The following is a 17802-nucleotide window of genomic DNA, read 5'->3' on the forward strand; positions in this document are numbered from 1 at the left end:
TGAAAGTTAAAAGTAGTTCCAAATTTTATTTCTCAATTGTTTCTTAAAGTGTTTAAATTTTTTTCTAAAAGCCTGTTACATGTGCAAACGATTGTTGGCTTTGAAGTTTCAAGTTTAAAAAAAATGAGATGGGTGGTATAAGATCCATCTTATATGCAAGCATCCATAACCAGTGATCATCAGAAAACTCTACTAAATGCTGGCTTGGATTGTTAAATCATGGACATTTCAATAGCTTGATGTAATTAAAAACATATTTGTAGTAATTTTCCTCTGCTTAGCAATTGTGCATTACAATGATAGGCACATCTGGATAGTAACTTCCAATATCTGAAATAAAATACCTGAACTGGCGATGTTAGACTTAATATAATTCACTGTCTTAACTATCACTGCATAGCTTTTGAAACTATGTGTTTCCTTGGGTTTCTAACCACCAGCATTTTGAACTGCATTCCAAATATATCCTACTATGCCTGTTTTAGGACCTAAAGTAATTATAGTTCCATCTGTGGTTATTTCACTAATACTTTTTTAGATCAAATTAAAGTTTAGAAGTTTTCATTTACCTGCAGAAAACTTTTTCCCTGTGACTTCTATTCAGTCCATGGAATAAACTTCAGCCAATTCTTCGATGATTTCTAAATCACTATTTACACCTCTCTTAAAAAGAACTTGAATCGAATCGGACTTGCCCATTACTTATACAAGGCAATCGAGAGAGTGAGAAAACTTTATTTAGAGATGGTGTCACATATGATATAGAACAATAATACATTAACAAAACAATACAATACAATATGCAGTTAAAATTTACAATTCATCAACATTAGTACAACTGTAGTATGGTCTTTCTGGCAGCCATTCTCGGAGTCTGTTTTTCAGGATCTTGATGTCTTCAATCTTGATTTCACTGAGCAGCAATATGTAAAACTTTGCTCCAATATATGTTGGACTCTTTTCAAAGAGGGTCCTGAGTGTATTATTGGTAAACTGAATTTAGCACCGTGCCTGATTTTATAATGGTGAAAATCTTTATTTCTTTTTTATGTTTTGTAAAAAGGCATAGATTTCTGTTTCCATAATATACATGCTGATGACTGTAAGAATCTTCCAAACTTTAAAGACTTGTCTGCAGATTTCCAATGGTGCTAGGTTAGCCATTAGTCTAATAGCTCTTTTCTATAGAACTATAACTCACACAAGGTTTCTGCAAGATTTAGCACCCCAAACAGTGATACTGTATCTTATATGGCTCTCTAAGAGGGCATGATATGCAGTTCTAGTTGCTTTCATAGCGATTATGGTTTTTGTTCTTTTAATGGCAAACAGAGCCCTGAAAAGTTTATCAATGTGTGCCTGCAATGTCAGGCTTTCATAATGAAAGCAGTCCAAGGTGTTTGACCTGTGAACCAGAAAAGTCAGAGATTTGGACCTTTTTATTTCCAAGAGATATGATTTTGGTTTTTAAAAACAAGGTCATTACTTAAGCAGTAGTCTACTGCTAGGTTACATTTATAAACGTTTCAGTATCTTTGCTGCCAGAAGTATCGTGTCAGTGCTTACATTACGGAATGGCTGTGAGGTTCAATATACAGTACTTTGGCAAGTCATTTGTAAATAAAATAAATAAAAGAGGTCCCAGAACTGATCCCTGAGGTACCCCTCTATTCACTGGCAACAAGTCAGACCTTGAGATTATCGAATTTTCATCTATGCAGTGCTTAAGCTCGACCAACTACCTACATCCCTTTGGGTATTATGTGAACCATTTTAAAACAATATGTCGCATACCTAGTGCAGAGAGTTTTTTTAGTAAGATCAGGTCATGACTGAGGTAATCAAAACCTTACTTAGATCTAAAAATCGTCTTGTCACATTGCTTCCATTTTCTAAATGGTCCATGTCGCATTCAACTGTTTCAACTATTTCTGTAGTGGTTGAAAATCCATTTCTAAAACCATGTTGTCTGGTTGTTAATTGGCCATTGATGTCCATGTGATGAAATACTCTGGTCAGAACTACTTCAATTATTTTATAAACGGAGGAAATAAGAGATATTGAAGTCTATAGTTAGAAACATTGTCTTTTTACATTTTTTATGAAAAGGAAAGACCTTGGAAATCTTTAAATTTGTTGGAAAATAACCATTTTGTAAGGAAAGTTTGGTGATGTGCACGAGTGCCAAAATAAACTCCTTTTTATTGAATTTTACAATTCTTGTAGGGATGCCGTCTAATCCAGTAGATGATTTAGGTTTCAAAAGGTGCTTTATTATGTCTTAGGTTTTTAGAAGTGTAAAAGTATTCATGATGTCCTTTCTGTATTCCAAGCTGAAGAGCAAACTGGTTATTGATCTAGGTCTCCTGATTGTTTCTTCGGCTATGTCAGCAAAGAAGTTATTGAAGTGATTTGCCTACGCAACAGGGTTTTTAATTTCTCTATCGTCAACAGTAAAAAGGTAAATTTGTGATGGAATATTATTCTGTTTTTTTTTTTTTCATAATTTACACATCCCCAACTGCTTCACTAATATTTTTGGAATTTAGTACATGATAAGCATTTGTGTCTCTTCATAAGTCCTCAGTTTCTGGTCGTAGCATTTTTTAAAGCCAAAAGCATGTTCTTTGTCAGTTTTATTTCCTGTTAAAATATACTATTCTCAAAATTATGGAAAATGTTTCTTTCGTTTATGGCCTTCTGAGTCAACCTATAACTTCTCACTAAGTTGATGTTAGTTCGAGGTTTTTTAATGGAGAAGTACTGTCAAGAAATGCTGTTAAGATGGTTATAAAATTATTAAGAGCATGTTCAGCACTGTAAAGCCAGGTACTTGCTCCCAGTTTTGTGAAGAGAGAATGCTTGAGTTGGGTCAAGTTATTGAAATTGAGATGTCTGCTAGAATTTCCAATGGGATTTTTGTTTATTTCGTTAAATTTCACAGTGCAAATTTGTCTGGTATAATCTGAAATTCCTGTACTCAAAATTTCACTTGAAGGTTGCTAGGCTGGAGATCAGTACTTAGAGCATCTATTGAAGAGAATGGACTGTTAGTGATCTTCGTTGGTGGAAGCGTGGTAATGTTGAATGAATTAAGTACTTCTCTCAATAATTCTCTTTCTGTTGTCCAAATTATGTTATCGATATTGGTATCTCCAATCAAAACTGTATTTGAATTGTTCCTTGGTAAGGAGTCCGGTACTTGTGGAGGATGCCAAGCACCTGGTTGACTACCTCTAATAATTTGTTAAGAGTGTTTGTAAATCCCTAGGACATGCAGGTATTTTTTTTTCTTTTTTAACTTAATTGTTACTGTGGGAACTTCATAAACATGAGGAACGCTAAGCTTGTTGATATTGGTGATTTCGTTTTCAACTGTTGTGTTTGTAAATAGCTTTCCCCTGTCCCCTTTTAGTGTGTTGGTACTATTAATTTCTGACACAAGATCATAATCAAATAACTGATTGTATCTTACTTTACCATTATTTTGGCTTTGCACGGTGAGGAGTACTATGTCTGGTGAAAGGAGGTTTAGGAGATGGTTCGATCTGTCAATTTTGTTACTATCTCTATCAACATTTTGGTGAAAAATTCTTAGATTTTTATAAGGTTTTTTTCTATTTGTTTTTTTGTTGGCAATTTTGCAGATAGGCTTGTGTTCCAAGAGTACCGAGAAAGGTGTTTTAGCCTGTCTTCCCTTAGGCGTCCTGCTCCTAAAAAAGATTTTTCCAACCCTGGTTGAGAATGAAGATTAAGTTGAGGAATTTGATAATTTTTTCTATGTATGTTGTGGGGATTGTAGTGTGGCTTTAGATCTGAGAATGATTGAAGTGATGATTTTGGTACTTGTGAATAGAAATTTTGCAAAGAAACACTGCCACAAGTTTTGAGATAGGGTTTGGCTGTCTCCCCCTTGTTTCTCCTATCAATCGGTTAGTTGTCTGGTCTTCTTTTATGTGTGTCCAATTATTGGTAGTCAGTTTTTTCAATAGAGTTTGGCTGTCTGCTTATTTAACTGTCTGCGAATGTCACTTAAATTTCATGCATGTATTGTTGACTAATGTCAATCAGGGCACTAATGTCAATTTTCTGTTCGGCAAAGCTGAGTGAATGAAATATTTGCTGGTTTTGGAGACACAAAGTCTTAAACAGCTCTTTCAATGCCTTTCTCCGCTTTTCAATGCCTTTTTTCACTCGCCTTTAGAAAAACGTCTTAAACTAATGTGTTTCATATTTTGGACATTATTCAAACAGCAGCTTCATTCTGTTTACTGTTAATAATAATGTTACACTAAAATTGGACTGATATAGATTTGAAACCAATCTATATATATAAAAATGAAACTGTTCGTGTGTAACAGCATCACTCACAAACGGCTGGACGGATTCGCCTAATTTTTTTTTTAATTTGTTCGTCTTGATCTGTAGAAGGTTATAGGATACTTTTTATCCCTTTCCCGATTCAGGATTCCGCCCCACTGGTTACAGAAATACCCGTAAGAAATGCATTGCAGCAAACATATGTTATTAAGTGAAAGAGTCTTTTCAAATTTTTAATCAGCTGTTCTTTGTAAACATATATAATGCGACAAAAAATATATTTATATATAAATTTCTTTACACTTATAGTTTTAAAGCATAGAGTAAGCTTAAGAGAAACGACAAATTTTGTTTAAACTGTTTCTGCAATCATAATATATAAAAATGAATGTTTGTGTGTTTGTCCTTTATAGACTCAGAAACTATTGGACCGATCACTATGAAAATTTGTATTTTTCTATGTAGAAGGTTTATACGCAATGCCCATTGATGTAACTAACCACCAGGCTGTACTGCAAGATATAAAAGTTATCAAAGCGCCTGCACATTATAAACTGCAATTACAACACAGTAGTTACGTATATTAAAATATCCAAACACTATTTGAAGGCAAAGAAATATACGGGCAAAGCTTAAGAGACGCGTGCGAAGCCGCGGGAAACAGCTAGTTTGCTTTTATTTCATACTGTCTACAAATATAGTTTTTACAAAGCATACACAAAATTATGTCGTTTTCAACTAGAAAGTAGTCGACATTCACTTATCATTAAACACGTGGCACTGACTTTCAACTTTTCTCGTTTTGGAATAAAATAAGTGAATTGAGCATCCAAAACACAAATAAACCACTAACAACCAAAAACTGCAGAAGCAGCGTAGTCTTGCTGATACTAATACTGAGAGTGAGAAAGTAAAGCTTTGTTTGACACCAATCACTTACAATGGTATAGACCGAGCTCAAACCAAGACTACCTTACGGTCCATCCTTCCCTCTCCACTCATGAGAGCACATGTATTGTTCAGTGACACTTGTATTGTACTCGGTTAAGCCACTAGTGGAGAGTAGGCCATTTGTGGAAGCTTTTTTTATAAAAAAAGAATTGAATCTAGCTTTTGGTAATTATAATAAGGTATTATAAATACATAAGTAACGATAAGGAATGCTTGTTAAGAAAACACATTTAAGAAAGACATGGTAAGTTTATTTTCAAATAAATCTAGGTCTAAAAAAGTTGCAAATTTTTTTACTTTTTAAAATTTTTCTGTAAAAAATAAATGTTACAAATATTGTCACACGCCTGGTAAAAGTAAAGTGACATTTAATCTATGTGCAGAGAACTATTGCTTAGTCACAGGGCTAAAACATTGACGAGACAAGACGCACAACATTTATAAATAGATAAAAATGTTTAGCCGCAAGACAAAGAGAAACAGCAACCAAGTCTACAGCAAACATTGCTTTTCGCAACTATCTCCTTCGAAACAAACTTTGCAACTTTCAGGCTCCAACAACACCATACAAAAAATCAACATGAACAATAAATAACATTGACCGGACAACAAATAACAGTGTAATTACAAAAAACCATTAGAGATGTAAACAGAAAATAGGAATATTAACAATGGACATTCTTAAAGCTGTTTCTCTTTGTGTGAAAACTACATGTCACAAACAATGCCACAATGATCTACAGAAGCCACAACCAAACAGCCAGGTGCCCAGTGGACCCGGCTGATAGACCCCATATATATTATGTATGCATACACAAGTGAAATTATATAAAACTCTACTCATATAAATATATTATTTTGATGATATAAGATTTTAACTTAGTCTAGTATTAAACTCTAAAGATAAATATTATAGCAAATATATATAATAATAATATCTTAAAACATGAAAATCTAAATTTACGGTATATTTGGATAAGAGACTTAAAATTAATAATGAATTTACAAGAGGTTCAAATTTAGAGTTGAACAGGACTGGGATCACAGCAACGAACTTTACGAGCACCAACAACTTGACACCAAACCATTGACTTCCCTCACAAGATGCAGGTTGACGTAGAGTAATGGATCATTAGCTCAAGCTGGATTTTAGTTTTAATATAAAACCAAGACCGTAAAGTATACATAAAGAAGTTTGGCCAACATCTCTGTAGTATTAAATTATAAAGAATAATACAATATTGAAGTGAAGTTGACTAATAATTGTGCATAGGTAGCAATAAATTTATTTGCCATCCATAAAAAGGAAAATACAAAAATGTTATCCCGTGCACAACTCGTAAAATTCGCTTTCTTATTATGTTTTGGGTAAGTACTGTCAAAAGCGAAACAAACAAATATCTTTGGTCACTATTCACACTCATGGTACAACGTAGCAAGTCTAGATCAGCTAAAGTACGAGATAACCAGCAATTGCAGGGAAGAAATCAACCAATCCTTATTGCTAACATTAAAACCTGGATTTATTTACTAAATACAAACTTAAGGAATAATCAGGTATTGTACCTTACAATTACATCCTACATCTGAGACTAACCAAACACAATCCGAATTGAACATTAAAACTTTTAATAATACAACTAATGTATGTAATTTTTTTCAGAAATTCCAGCTGTAAAATTCCAGCCAGGATTAAAAGTTGGTCATCTACATGACATAACGTAACATTTTTTAAATAATAATTTTGGTATTGAGTAAAAACAAAAATAACACTCTTTTAGTATACTTATTATACAGTAGAACCCCTAATCTTTCACTTTATTTTAGAACAAGATTATCCACCAATAATAGCATGCAGTTATAGTTATATTTCTTTGTATAACATTCGTATGGGAATGAAAAATTTAAAGAGATTTATTCAAATACAATATTACCGACAAATTCCTGAATATAGACAGAAGCTGTATGCTACTGTATTGTTTACAGTCTTTTGGTTAGAATTGGATAAGGCTAAATAAATAACATACTTTATAAACAACAATTTGATTTAACTGGTTGATTTTTAATACAGACCAGCTCAATAAAGTATATATCAATATTATTGCTTACGAAAATATTTATGTAAAAATCATGAAATCCGGGTTTATTGTGTCCTCCACAGAGATTTGATCTCTTTCAATCAAACATGCTGAACTACTTTTCACAAAATAAATCTCTGTTGATATCTACATATAAATATAATATAATATAAACGTTATTGTTCATTATGTACAAAAATATATTACGATGAGATCGTGTTGCCAATGTGTTTGGTAAAAATACATTGTGAGTAGTTGAATGGAAGATTTGGGAGGAAGATTCAGCTTCAACTATGACTCGATTTTTTTAAAACTCTCTTCATTTACTGTTGTGTTGTAAATTTAAATTATAAATTTAAAATAAATTGGACGTACACTCATTTTATTACTGCACGTGAAAAAATAGCAGGTACATTAAATGTGGTACAATTTGAAAGATCCACATGTACCAGCAAAACAGCACATGTTGTAATGTGCTAATGTGAAAGTACGTAATTCTGATTAATTGATCCTAACCTCATTTTTATGACATCATAGTGTGTGAAAATTGAGTTCATCAGCCAATCTTTAGAGATGTTTGAAAAATATGATGACAATGATTATTTTAGCAATGCATTGTCATTTATTTTTAAGGCAAGATTCGTTTTAAGTTATACTACCAATGTTCCCACCCAAATGTATAATGTAAGTCTAGAACTAATACTTGTATTGGTGAGCAGAACCAGGTAAACTTGAGATCAATGTTACCAACACGACAATATATCCCATTTTCTATGCAATCGGCTGTAAAGCTAAAACAGAGAAACAATCTAACCAGTTTATCGTATTACTGAGCATACTCTTAAAATACTTCTAACACTACTAAACTTAACACAACAAAATTAACAAATATAAACATTTTTCAGAGAGCACTGCCTGCTTGCATCTCAGGTTGGTTTGTTTGACATAAAACAATATCTTCAATATTTAGTGATATATTTTTATATAAATAGTTAGAAATAGATTCCTGATATTTACAACAATTGCATGTAAAATATGATCTTAATTAATACTCTTTTGAAAACAAATAACTTGTAGGAATAATTTACAGGTAGAGTAAGCAAGACATAGGTAACTGTAATCATTGTTTAGATTCTGCTATAAGCTGTAGGGTATGTGGGCTTAGTTTACAATGTTGGAATGTAACATTTCTATATATTTTAATTCAAAGAGTTGTTTACTAATGATTAAATTTTATTAATATATTTTAACATTAATTTGTGATAATAATTGCAACCTAAAATTAGGTTGGCACAACTGTAAACTACATACTACAATTTACAAATTGTACATGTACACATTTCTTGTAAATTTTGATATAAATAAATTAATAGAATACTAGTTGATATCAGTGTTAAATGGATAAGCATTTTAAAAAATTTGTTGAACTTGGATATGATTATATGAGCTTACAGTGTAAAATAAATAAAACAGTTTTAAAAGTAAAATATGGAACTTATATTGGAAAAAATATTCAATTTGTGAATTATGTAAACTGAGCCCACTGGTCTTTCTGGTAGCTTTCATATATACACTTCTTAATTTGACATATATTATGCTATGATTTTACACATAAATAAATATACAACCTAAAAACTATTCAAAAAGTACAGTACACAAAAGTTACATTTTTTGTTATTTAAATATTTAAAAATTCAGTTGTCGCCTTGTCAAAATGGCATAAAATTTTTATGAAAATTGTTACAATTTTTAACAATGATTAAGTTGCTGTGTTTAGGCCTCATTTATTTGTTGATAATAGCAATCTTGGACACAGCCAATTTGAGATCAGGAAAATTTCGATCCATAGCAATTCACTGAAATTTACATTCTTGCAAAGGCAATGTCAATTAATTCATACAGGCACCTACAGCAAACTTGACACATTCTGACTGAAAGCTGCCATCAGACAAGACAAGTCTCCTTCACCGCAAGACATGGCTTCCAGGCATCTAATCTCCGAATCTGCTGCAAGCCTTCTTCCATTTGCACTGCGTACACCAGAGCTCACGGTGCTCCATACCGTAGACCTTGCGACACTTCTTGGTGTCCCCGCGCACCTTGCGGGTGGGGCTACCCGGCAATTTTCCCCCTGGTGCAGACACGCACAGCTTCATGTGCTTCTGCGGAGAGTTAGGGGAGACCGCTGCTGACATGGCCCACTGTGAAGAGTGATGCGGGATATTGATGGCTCTACTCGAGGAGTAAAGGCTTCTCTGATACTCCGGATCTGAAAAATGTAATAAATATTTAAAACTAATAAAATAATTTTGCAGCCTTCATAGGTATGTGTAGGAAATAAAGTAAAGGAGTATTTATAAAACTATAATTGACAACAAGCCTTTGTTATTTTCTGAAAAATCTTACGGACTGTAAAACGATTATTAAAATGTTACACTATTTAAAGATATCTGAACATGTTTTATTTAACAGTGATTATTAAGTGAACAGAATGTTACATAGAAAAGTTAATTTGTTTGATCAATTTACTGAAATTCAAATACACGATTATATTACAGCGTCACTTAATAAAAAATAGCTGGAACCAATTATTAGAATTTGTTGTATTCATGAAAGTTAATTTTAAAATGAATGTAATTTAGGGCTATATCTGTGATTTTGAAATTAAATTAAAAAGGACTATAGAGAGTTCTATCAAATCATCTCTACCACTCAAATCAAAATAATTAGAAAAAATATTTATATTTAATGCCTAAACGTAATTTAATTAATTTTTTAATTAATTTTTATTTAATTACAGGTTTAATTATTTAATTTAACTATTTAATTAATTATTTAATTAATTAATTTTAATTAATTTATCTAATTCAAGTTTACATATCTTACATCCCTCTTTAGAAAAGAAACGGATATAAGAAAGAAATGAAAATGGATATAAGGTACTCTTTTATAATATACCCAATTCTTGAGATGTTGCCACGAGTAATAAAATGCAGTATGAGTAATTGTTTATTATTATAAACTAATGCTAATATTTAATAAAGTCAACTAGTTTATTAATTATTATTTTGGTCGAAAAAGCTGATAATAAGTTTCACTAAACAGTTTGTTAACATCTCATTTGTTCTAATGGAATTGGTGTAAACAGATATTAAGTCATTTTGTTATATATTTATTTATAGGTAATACCTAGAAAAGTTTTAAGTGGCACAAAGTAATTGCCTAGGCTTACAATCTTGATTGAGTTGCTGTCACATATAACTAGTTAATTTTATAGATGTTTTTAACTCATGATGATTTTTTTGGGAGGTAAAGAGCATAAAATACTTAGCATAGGTTATGTCTTCTATCCATGGCATCTATTTCAAATATATTGGGAAATAAGTATATACTATATAACACCTGTAAATGATCAAGAGAGGTTTGAATGCTGGATTTAGGCCTCCTCCATAGACTAATGGTTATAGTCTCGGCTCTCTAACCGAGAGATCACGGGTTCAAATCCCAGGGAGGTCAAAAAAATGTAATAATAACAAAAAACCAGTGGATTTCAAAGCCGACATAGCTGATGCTGAGGCTTAAATGAGATTACAAAAAGAAAAAAGAATGCTGGATTAATTTTAATGGTACCAACAAACATGTGGCATGTTCATCTGTGACAGGAGTAGGTTGTCAACACGTTCAAATTTGTGTCCATGAACAAGAGAGTAGATACCAGTTTTAAACATTATGATTTTTTTCACTTTAATAACATAGTTTTTAACTTTTAATGAAGATCAGACAAAACAAACCAGTTAAAAGTGAAAATCAGCTGATTGTAGAACTGTTTTGGTGTGTAACTTAAATAGTTTAGACCCTTCCGTAGACTAATGGTTATAGTCTCGGCTCTCTAACCGAGAGATCACGAGCTTTGACAATAAAGACCAGTGTACATCGAAGCCGGCATAGCTAAGACTCTTTGGCTTAAATAATAAAAAAATATATAAAAATGTAACTTAAATAGTCTAAGACCATGCCTCGCTTTTGTAATACAAGTATAACGCCCCAGCTGTGTTTATAAAATCAAGTACCTTCGTGAGGCGGACGGGCCATGTCGCGGTGGGACAGGGTGGGCGGACTAGAGGTGTGCAGGCCCAGCTCCACTTCCGTGTAGTAGAACTCCTCCTCGTGGTCATCCTCCATCTCACTGCCCTCATCGCGGTCCTTAGGGCTGCAACAGACACCCACCGGTCAGTTGGCGGTTACCTCACACACACTAGCCTAGTTAGTGTGCGGCAGTACAGTGACTCACCCGAGGTGTGTGGCGCGGACATGGGCCTCGATGGCGGCACAAGTGGTAGTGATGACCAAACAGCCGGGCCACGTGCACTGGAACACTATACGGTTCACCTGGAACATACAGTACTCTCTGTTACAGTCAACCTTGCACTGACACTGAACATATTGTGCATCTCTGGGCTCCTCTGCAGCAAGCGGCATTATCTCTGGGCGCTTTATACGATCTGATAGTCAAACATTTGTACTGTACGTATGGACAAGTTAAGGAATGACTGATAGAAAGCCTATTAATTTAGTGTAATGTTTCAACGTTAAAATGTGATAATTAGTAAAGTGGTGAAAGTGGAGAGGGACTAAACAAGTAAAGCTGTGCTGAATCTGTGTGTGAGTGAAAGTGAGAGGTGACGCACGAACCTCCCCCTCCCTCACCACCACTGTCATTGCCACTGCTGAAATGTAACACTACAGTCTAAGAGTAGTAAACTGCTTCAAGCTTTCGACCTTGACAATATACGCCCCCACTCCCGAGCTGTTCGTACGTGTTTCATATCTTTTGTTATGTTTATTCAACGGGTTGGAAATAATTTTAAATGCATTATAAAGCAATAATTGAATGATTGAAAAAATCACTTTGTTAATGCAGGGATAGTCGTCGTTATAATCCTACGAAAAATCGTGTACAGCCGTTTTATGGTGATCGGCTAAAATTGTAACCAACGTGACGGAGATAACTTCGATTTCGGTCTGTACTGTACGGTTACAACATTATACATTAAGACATTAACAGGGAGTGACGGAATGACTCGTTCACTATCCAAGAGCGTACGAAGGCACGAGGTTGGGCTCTGCTATCTGGAATAAGGCAACAAAATGGTGGCCATGTCTTACACCCTCTTGTGAAACGATCTTGAGTTTTTTTTCCATAAGAACCATTTTAAACCACATGCATTGTTACGCTCTCATTTTTTTCTTCGAATTATGGGGGGTGGCTGTTTTAAAGATCTTATTAATACGCATCCAATTACGTTTTAGTTTATCTAATAACAATTGTTCTTTTTAAATATTTAATTGGCAGAGTACACAAAACTAATATTTTTTTCCGAATAGACAATAAAAATATCAGCATAATTTATAAAGAGTTTGGATGTGTGTTAATCAAATCTTTAGAATGAGACATATCTCATAATTATACGACAAAAATAAGGTCGTAAAAGTGCATGAGGTGTAGCATTGTTCTTATGAGGCTAAAATCAAGATGGCCGCCACTACAGCCGGCTCTTAAAGGTCGTCGCTGTTTTGTTAAAAAGGAATTTGGCTAATCTAATTTAGTTTTTCATTCACGGCATTGGCTTTTCATCGGTTAAACTTGAATGTTCAGAAGATCAGTCTAGTCATGTTTTACATCCACGAGCACGCCGAGAGCTAGAACCTCAAGTACTGGTTGATATTATAGGAAGTGCAAAGACAATGTCTTATTTTGGTGGCAATCGACTAAACAAATATTTTGTGACTCCGACAACCAAACATCAAAGATAAGCGCTTTTGGTTCATTATGGATCGGTTCCGACAAACTAACGTTCACCACTCTGATCTCGTCAACATGGCTATGATCTCGTCAACATAGCTATGATCTCGTCAACATGGCTACGATCTCGTCAACATGGCTATGATCTCGTCAACTATTCAAATGTAACGATACAAACGTAATTAAATAAACATGTTTAGTTGTATAATTTGAAGTGATTAATGGGTAATTTTGCTGCCGAAAAGAGTTTTTACTAATAACAACATTACTGATTGACAGTAGAAAATACTGAACAATAGTGTCGAAATATAAGCTAAACTTTCTCCAATTACATTATCGTATGTCACACAGTCAATCAGATATTTAAAATAATGATGGTGCTTAAGCTAGTTTTCAATCTACCGTACATGACAAAAATTCCCGGGTGCTGTAATGACACCGCATCAAAAGGAGCTTTTTAACTTTCTTTTCAAAAGAACTTATGCCCCTTTCATGTTTAACATCTTCCGGCAGTACATTCATTGACAGCGTTAAATAATAAATGGTTTCCAAACAATGCAGTTTTATCGTTGGTGATGTCGCAATAAAGTATGTGGTTGTACAGAGCCAAAGCGAGTAATATCAGCTCTCGGTTCAATAATCTACAATGGTCACAAAATAATTGAAATGTTTCTTATCAGCAATGACATTCCCAGGCCGGACTGGGTACACTCGAAATGAGATCAAACTTTATAGAAGAGATGAGAGAAGACCCAGTGGCCCGGTGACCGTACCCGGCTCCAGCATGATCAATAAAGTACCCTACTATAAGTCCACGTGTACCCCGGGTACCACGACCTACCCCAGACCTCACCCACCTTGCCACCCACGCCCGCTCTACCCTCGTCTGTGCTGGGCTAGGGCTACGCCACGTGCCCACCCCATTACTAGACATTATTGTCCAACTCCCTCGTACTCCATTGGTGGTACGTTTAATTTTTAACAGTAAAATTGATACTATTATGTAATATGCTAATTTAAATACACATGCAGAAGCTTGATGCTTTCCTTGAGTACGATCATTCTAATAAGATATAATAATGCACTTTATTATTCCAAAATACAATCTCACTATTCATCAAATTGTTTTCAGTTGTACGGCACCAGGATTTTTTAACATAATTAGCGGAATCATTGGAGAATATTACAGTACAAAAAAATGTTAATCAATCTCAAAATTGGCTTTTTATACAAGAAAAAATAGATGAATATCTCAAAATTATTATGTAAATCTACGTTTTAAACATCTTTTCTATTTTGTGTAGGATTTGCTGTTGTGTATGTTATAGGACTTTGTTTTTATGTATGTGTGTATGCGTAATTATGTAGAAGCACAATAATATTTGACATTATGCCTTATTTTTATTTTTTCTCAGTGTAAATAGAGCACTTAATTTCGTTAAATATAAAACAATGTTTTTATTATAGGGTTTCTATGGTTTAGTTTTGACTTATTATTGTTTATGTATTGTGTTTATATTTAATCTTTTTTAATGTCACAGTTAGGAGCTAAATATAAAAATTCATCAGATGTGTATTTTAAACTTTAAGTAATTTTTAAGTGGTACAGAAGTTTGTCGAGGTTTTTGTTTTGATTTGTTTGTACATGTTGACGGCCAAACTTTAATTACTTTACATGTCATAATGTTATTTTTGTATAATAAAACTAAGAACAGCTGTGTAATTTAGTTATTTTTAATAATTATTGTAGGCATTGTTTTTATTTCGTAAAAGACTACTACATACAACAGTAGATACAGTAAGGCAAAACTCTGATAATTGGGAAAATGGGATTAAATTTCTTTATGGAACAGGCCTTATAGTTAATTTTTCCATATTGGTGAAACTATTTAAATGTGAAATGTAGAACTGTTTTTTACTTTGTGAAAGTATCCAAAATGTCTATAGATTTACGTGAAATGAAGTTTAAAAAACGCGATACAGCCTCCATCAAAGACACCATAGACCCCCATAAATAAATAATAATAACTATATAAAGAAAGAAAGAATTTATTTTCTCATTTCAACACGGTACAAAGGTAAGAGTCGTAATATAACAAACGTCGGATTATTGTACATTACTGTAACAATGTCTAGACTAAATGTCCAAAATCATCTATTTATAAAAAATTAACATAAATATTTCTTTAAAATTAAAGAATACAGCATATAATAAAAAGTAAAAGATTATCACTATATTTCACATATTTTTACAGTTAGATGAGAAAATCTAGAGCCTCAAAGGCTAAACCTGATTTTAGGTTCCCACATATGAACATTGGGTTTAAAAAATATAAAAAAATTGTAATGCATAGGAAATTGCAGTAGGGAAGTGCAGACTAAATACCCCCGTACCCATTCCCTGTTGCAGTTGCACGTGCGACCCATTTACCACCCACCTCCACCCCCCCACCTACCTCCGCCACCCGACCATCAGCTGACTCGGGCACGTGGCTCTGATCAATACCCGGACAAAGAGATCTGCTGCTGTAGACTGAGGAACCGTTCCTGTCCGACCTACAAGTAAATAATCCCTCCTCGTTTTGCAACTTATCGAGTTGTTCTGACCAAATATTGCTTTTGTCGCCGTTGATAACTCAATGTATGTAGAAGACTAATAGAACATGTTTTGGTGTTAAATAATAGTTGTAACCGACCATTTAACGTTATCAAATTGAATACGAAAGTAAGGCCAATTATTCACAAATTCCTTAAAAACTACTAAAACTTGTTCAACATTCCAATAGAGCTATTTGATGTTCGATTGTGCACTCGTCCGATGAGGTCTACCTCGTTCCGCTTGTATACATGAACACGATTGTGGAAATATACGGGAGTATGTACTAACTGCCTGATGGATGTGAATAAAGAATGACACTTACAACATACTTGTAAATGTAATTCTTGATAGTACCTATGTAATCTCAAACTCAATACTAAGTTTAAATACTATTAGTGCTTTTTACCTAACGCCAAATGATTTCCAAGCAAATTCAAAGAAAACTATTTAAAACAAAAAATTTTTAAATAATTTATGATTATTCAAATCGTAATTGATTCTACAGTGCTTACAATACTTGGATAAACATTTTTTCTAATTCAATTTTGTGATGTCTATGGGTGAGGTCTAGGTCCAAACTAGCAGCTATTTAGAGTTTTCAAAAAATGGCCTTTAATTAGCATACGTCGTAAAAAATATAAAAATATAATTACCATGTTTTAAGATTTGAAGATTGAACCGCGAAAATTCATACTTCATCTAAAGTCTGAAATCGTTGTATAAATGGCAACATTCTTTTGAAATTCCCTAACAATTCGTACTGGAATTCCGACATGAAAAACCATTTAATGTCTTCATTATTTCTTTGTCATAAATAAATGTGCCTTTATAGAAACTTTTCCGGAAGAGAAATTTAATATTAATTCCTGTGATAGTCTTCAACGCTCGTGTTTGGTTGTGTTGCAAGTTTTCCTTGAGGACTAGCTACGTCACTACTGATACCAAATTTCTCTTATCTTCAAGCTCCGGACATAAGCAAACGGCAAGTGGAAGCCAGGTCAGACCTGTCACCAATGAGGGGTGGGGGGATGATGCACACACCACCCTCTACTGAGTATCGCCAGCACCATTTCACAGATGTACATTATTTTCTCATAATCTACTAATATTACATTTTAATGTAGTTTGATGTATTTGTAATCTAATTCCCGTGTATCGTTAAAAATTGTAAAATATATACACTTCTTTGTTTTTATTAACTACACGTAAACATCAAGTGCAGGCAAAACAGTATCACTGTACCGTCAAAACCGTCAATTCCGAATACCTGTAGTAGTTACATTGTACTCCCATTTCAATTCGCATCGGAACTGGATCTACAACTAATATGATTTTGTTATATTTAAACAAATAATACTCATACTATTTTAGTCAGATAATATATAAATATATACCCAATTACAACAATACCCAATTATTATATATATAATGTATATATATAAAATTACCCTGTCCTAAGATTTGAAAATTCAACCGTGAAAACTCATGATCGAAAGTCTGAAATCGTTGTATAAAAGGCAACACTCTTTTGAAATTCTCTAACAACTCTTACTGGAATCCCAACAAAACAAAAATATTTAATGTTATCATAACTTCTTTGTCATAAATCAAATGTGCCTGTATAGAAACTTATGGCTATGTTAAATATCGTGAAGGTGTTTAAGACGAGTGGTGACGTCATCAAGTCGGACTATGTCATCATCACTGTTACAGCAGTCTGACGCTGAAGACACATCCTCCCTGCTTGTCTGTGACGGGTTTACCGTTCTGCCCTTCCTCCTCTCCAGCGCCGCAACGCGCCGCGATATTTCGTGCGTCACGTGACCAAGGCCGCGGGGTCGTCGACCTTTAACGGCAACGGGGCATCTCTGGCTGTGACCAGCGGTCGTACCGGACAGGTGGCACGGTCGCTACTCCTACATGTACAGCAACGTTGTAGGCCGTAACAGCGGTGTCCGACCGTCTCCGAGGAAGATAAAAATCCATTATCGGCGTATATCTGCCGTGGAGCGTCAGAAAGAAACCGGAATTTTCGGTTTTTCTGTGCACAC

The 17802-nt window shown here is 33.9% G+C and overlaps 1 protein-coding gene across 1 annotated transcript in view; it reads right to left on the bottom strand.

Annotated features, from left to right (window-relative positions):
* Positions 1-5500: 5500 nt before the first annotated feature.
* The window catches only part of LOC124359591 (zinc finger protein 395), a 56514-nt gene continuing 44212 nt past the window's right edge, over positions 5501-17802 (bottom strand). The window contains exons 5-7 of the mRNA XM_046812472.1: positions 11641-11738; positions 11420-11559; positions 5501-9618 (exon numbers count right to left, since the gene is read on the bottom strand). Coding sequence (XP_046668428.1) covers positions 9341-9618; positions 11420-11559; positions 11641-11738 — 516 coding nt within the window. The 3' untranslated portion in view covers positions 5501-9340. The remainder of the gene's footprint in view (positions 9619-11419; positions 11560-11640; positions 11739-17802) is intronic.

This window comes from Homalodisca vitripennis, chromosome 4 (assembly GCF_021130785.1).
Source record: "Homalodisca vitripennis isolate AUS2020 chromosome 4, UT_GWSS_2.1, whole genome shotgun sequence".
NCBI lineage: Eukaryota > Metazoa > Arthropoda > Insecta > Hemiptera > Cicadellidae > Homalodisca > Homalodisca vitripennis.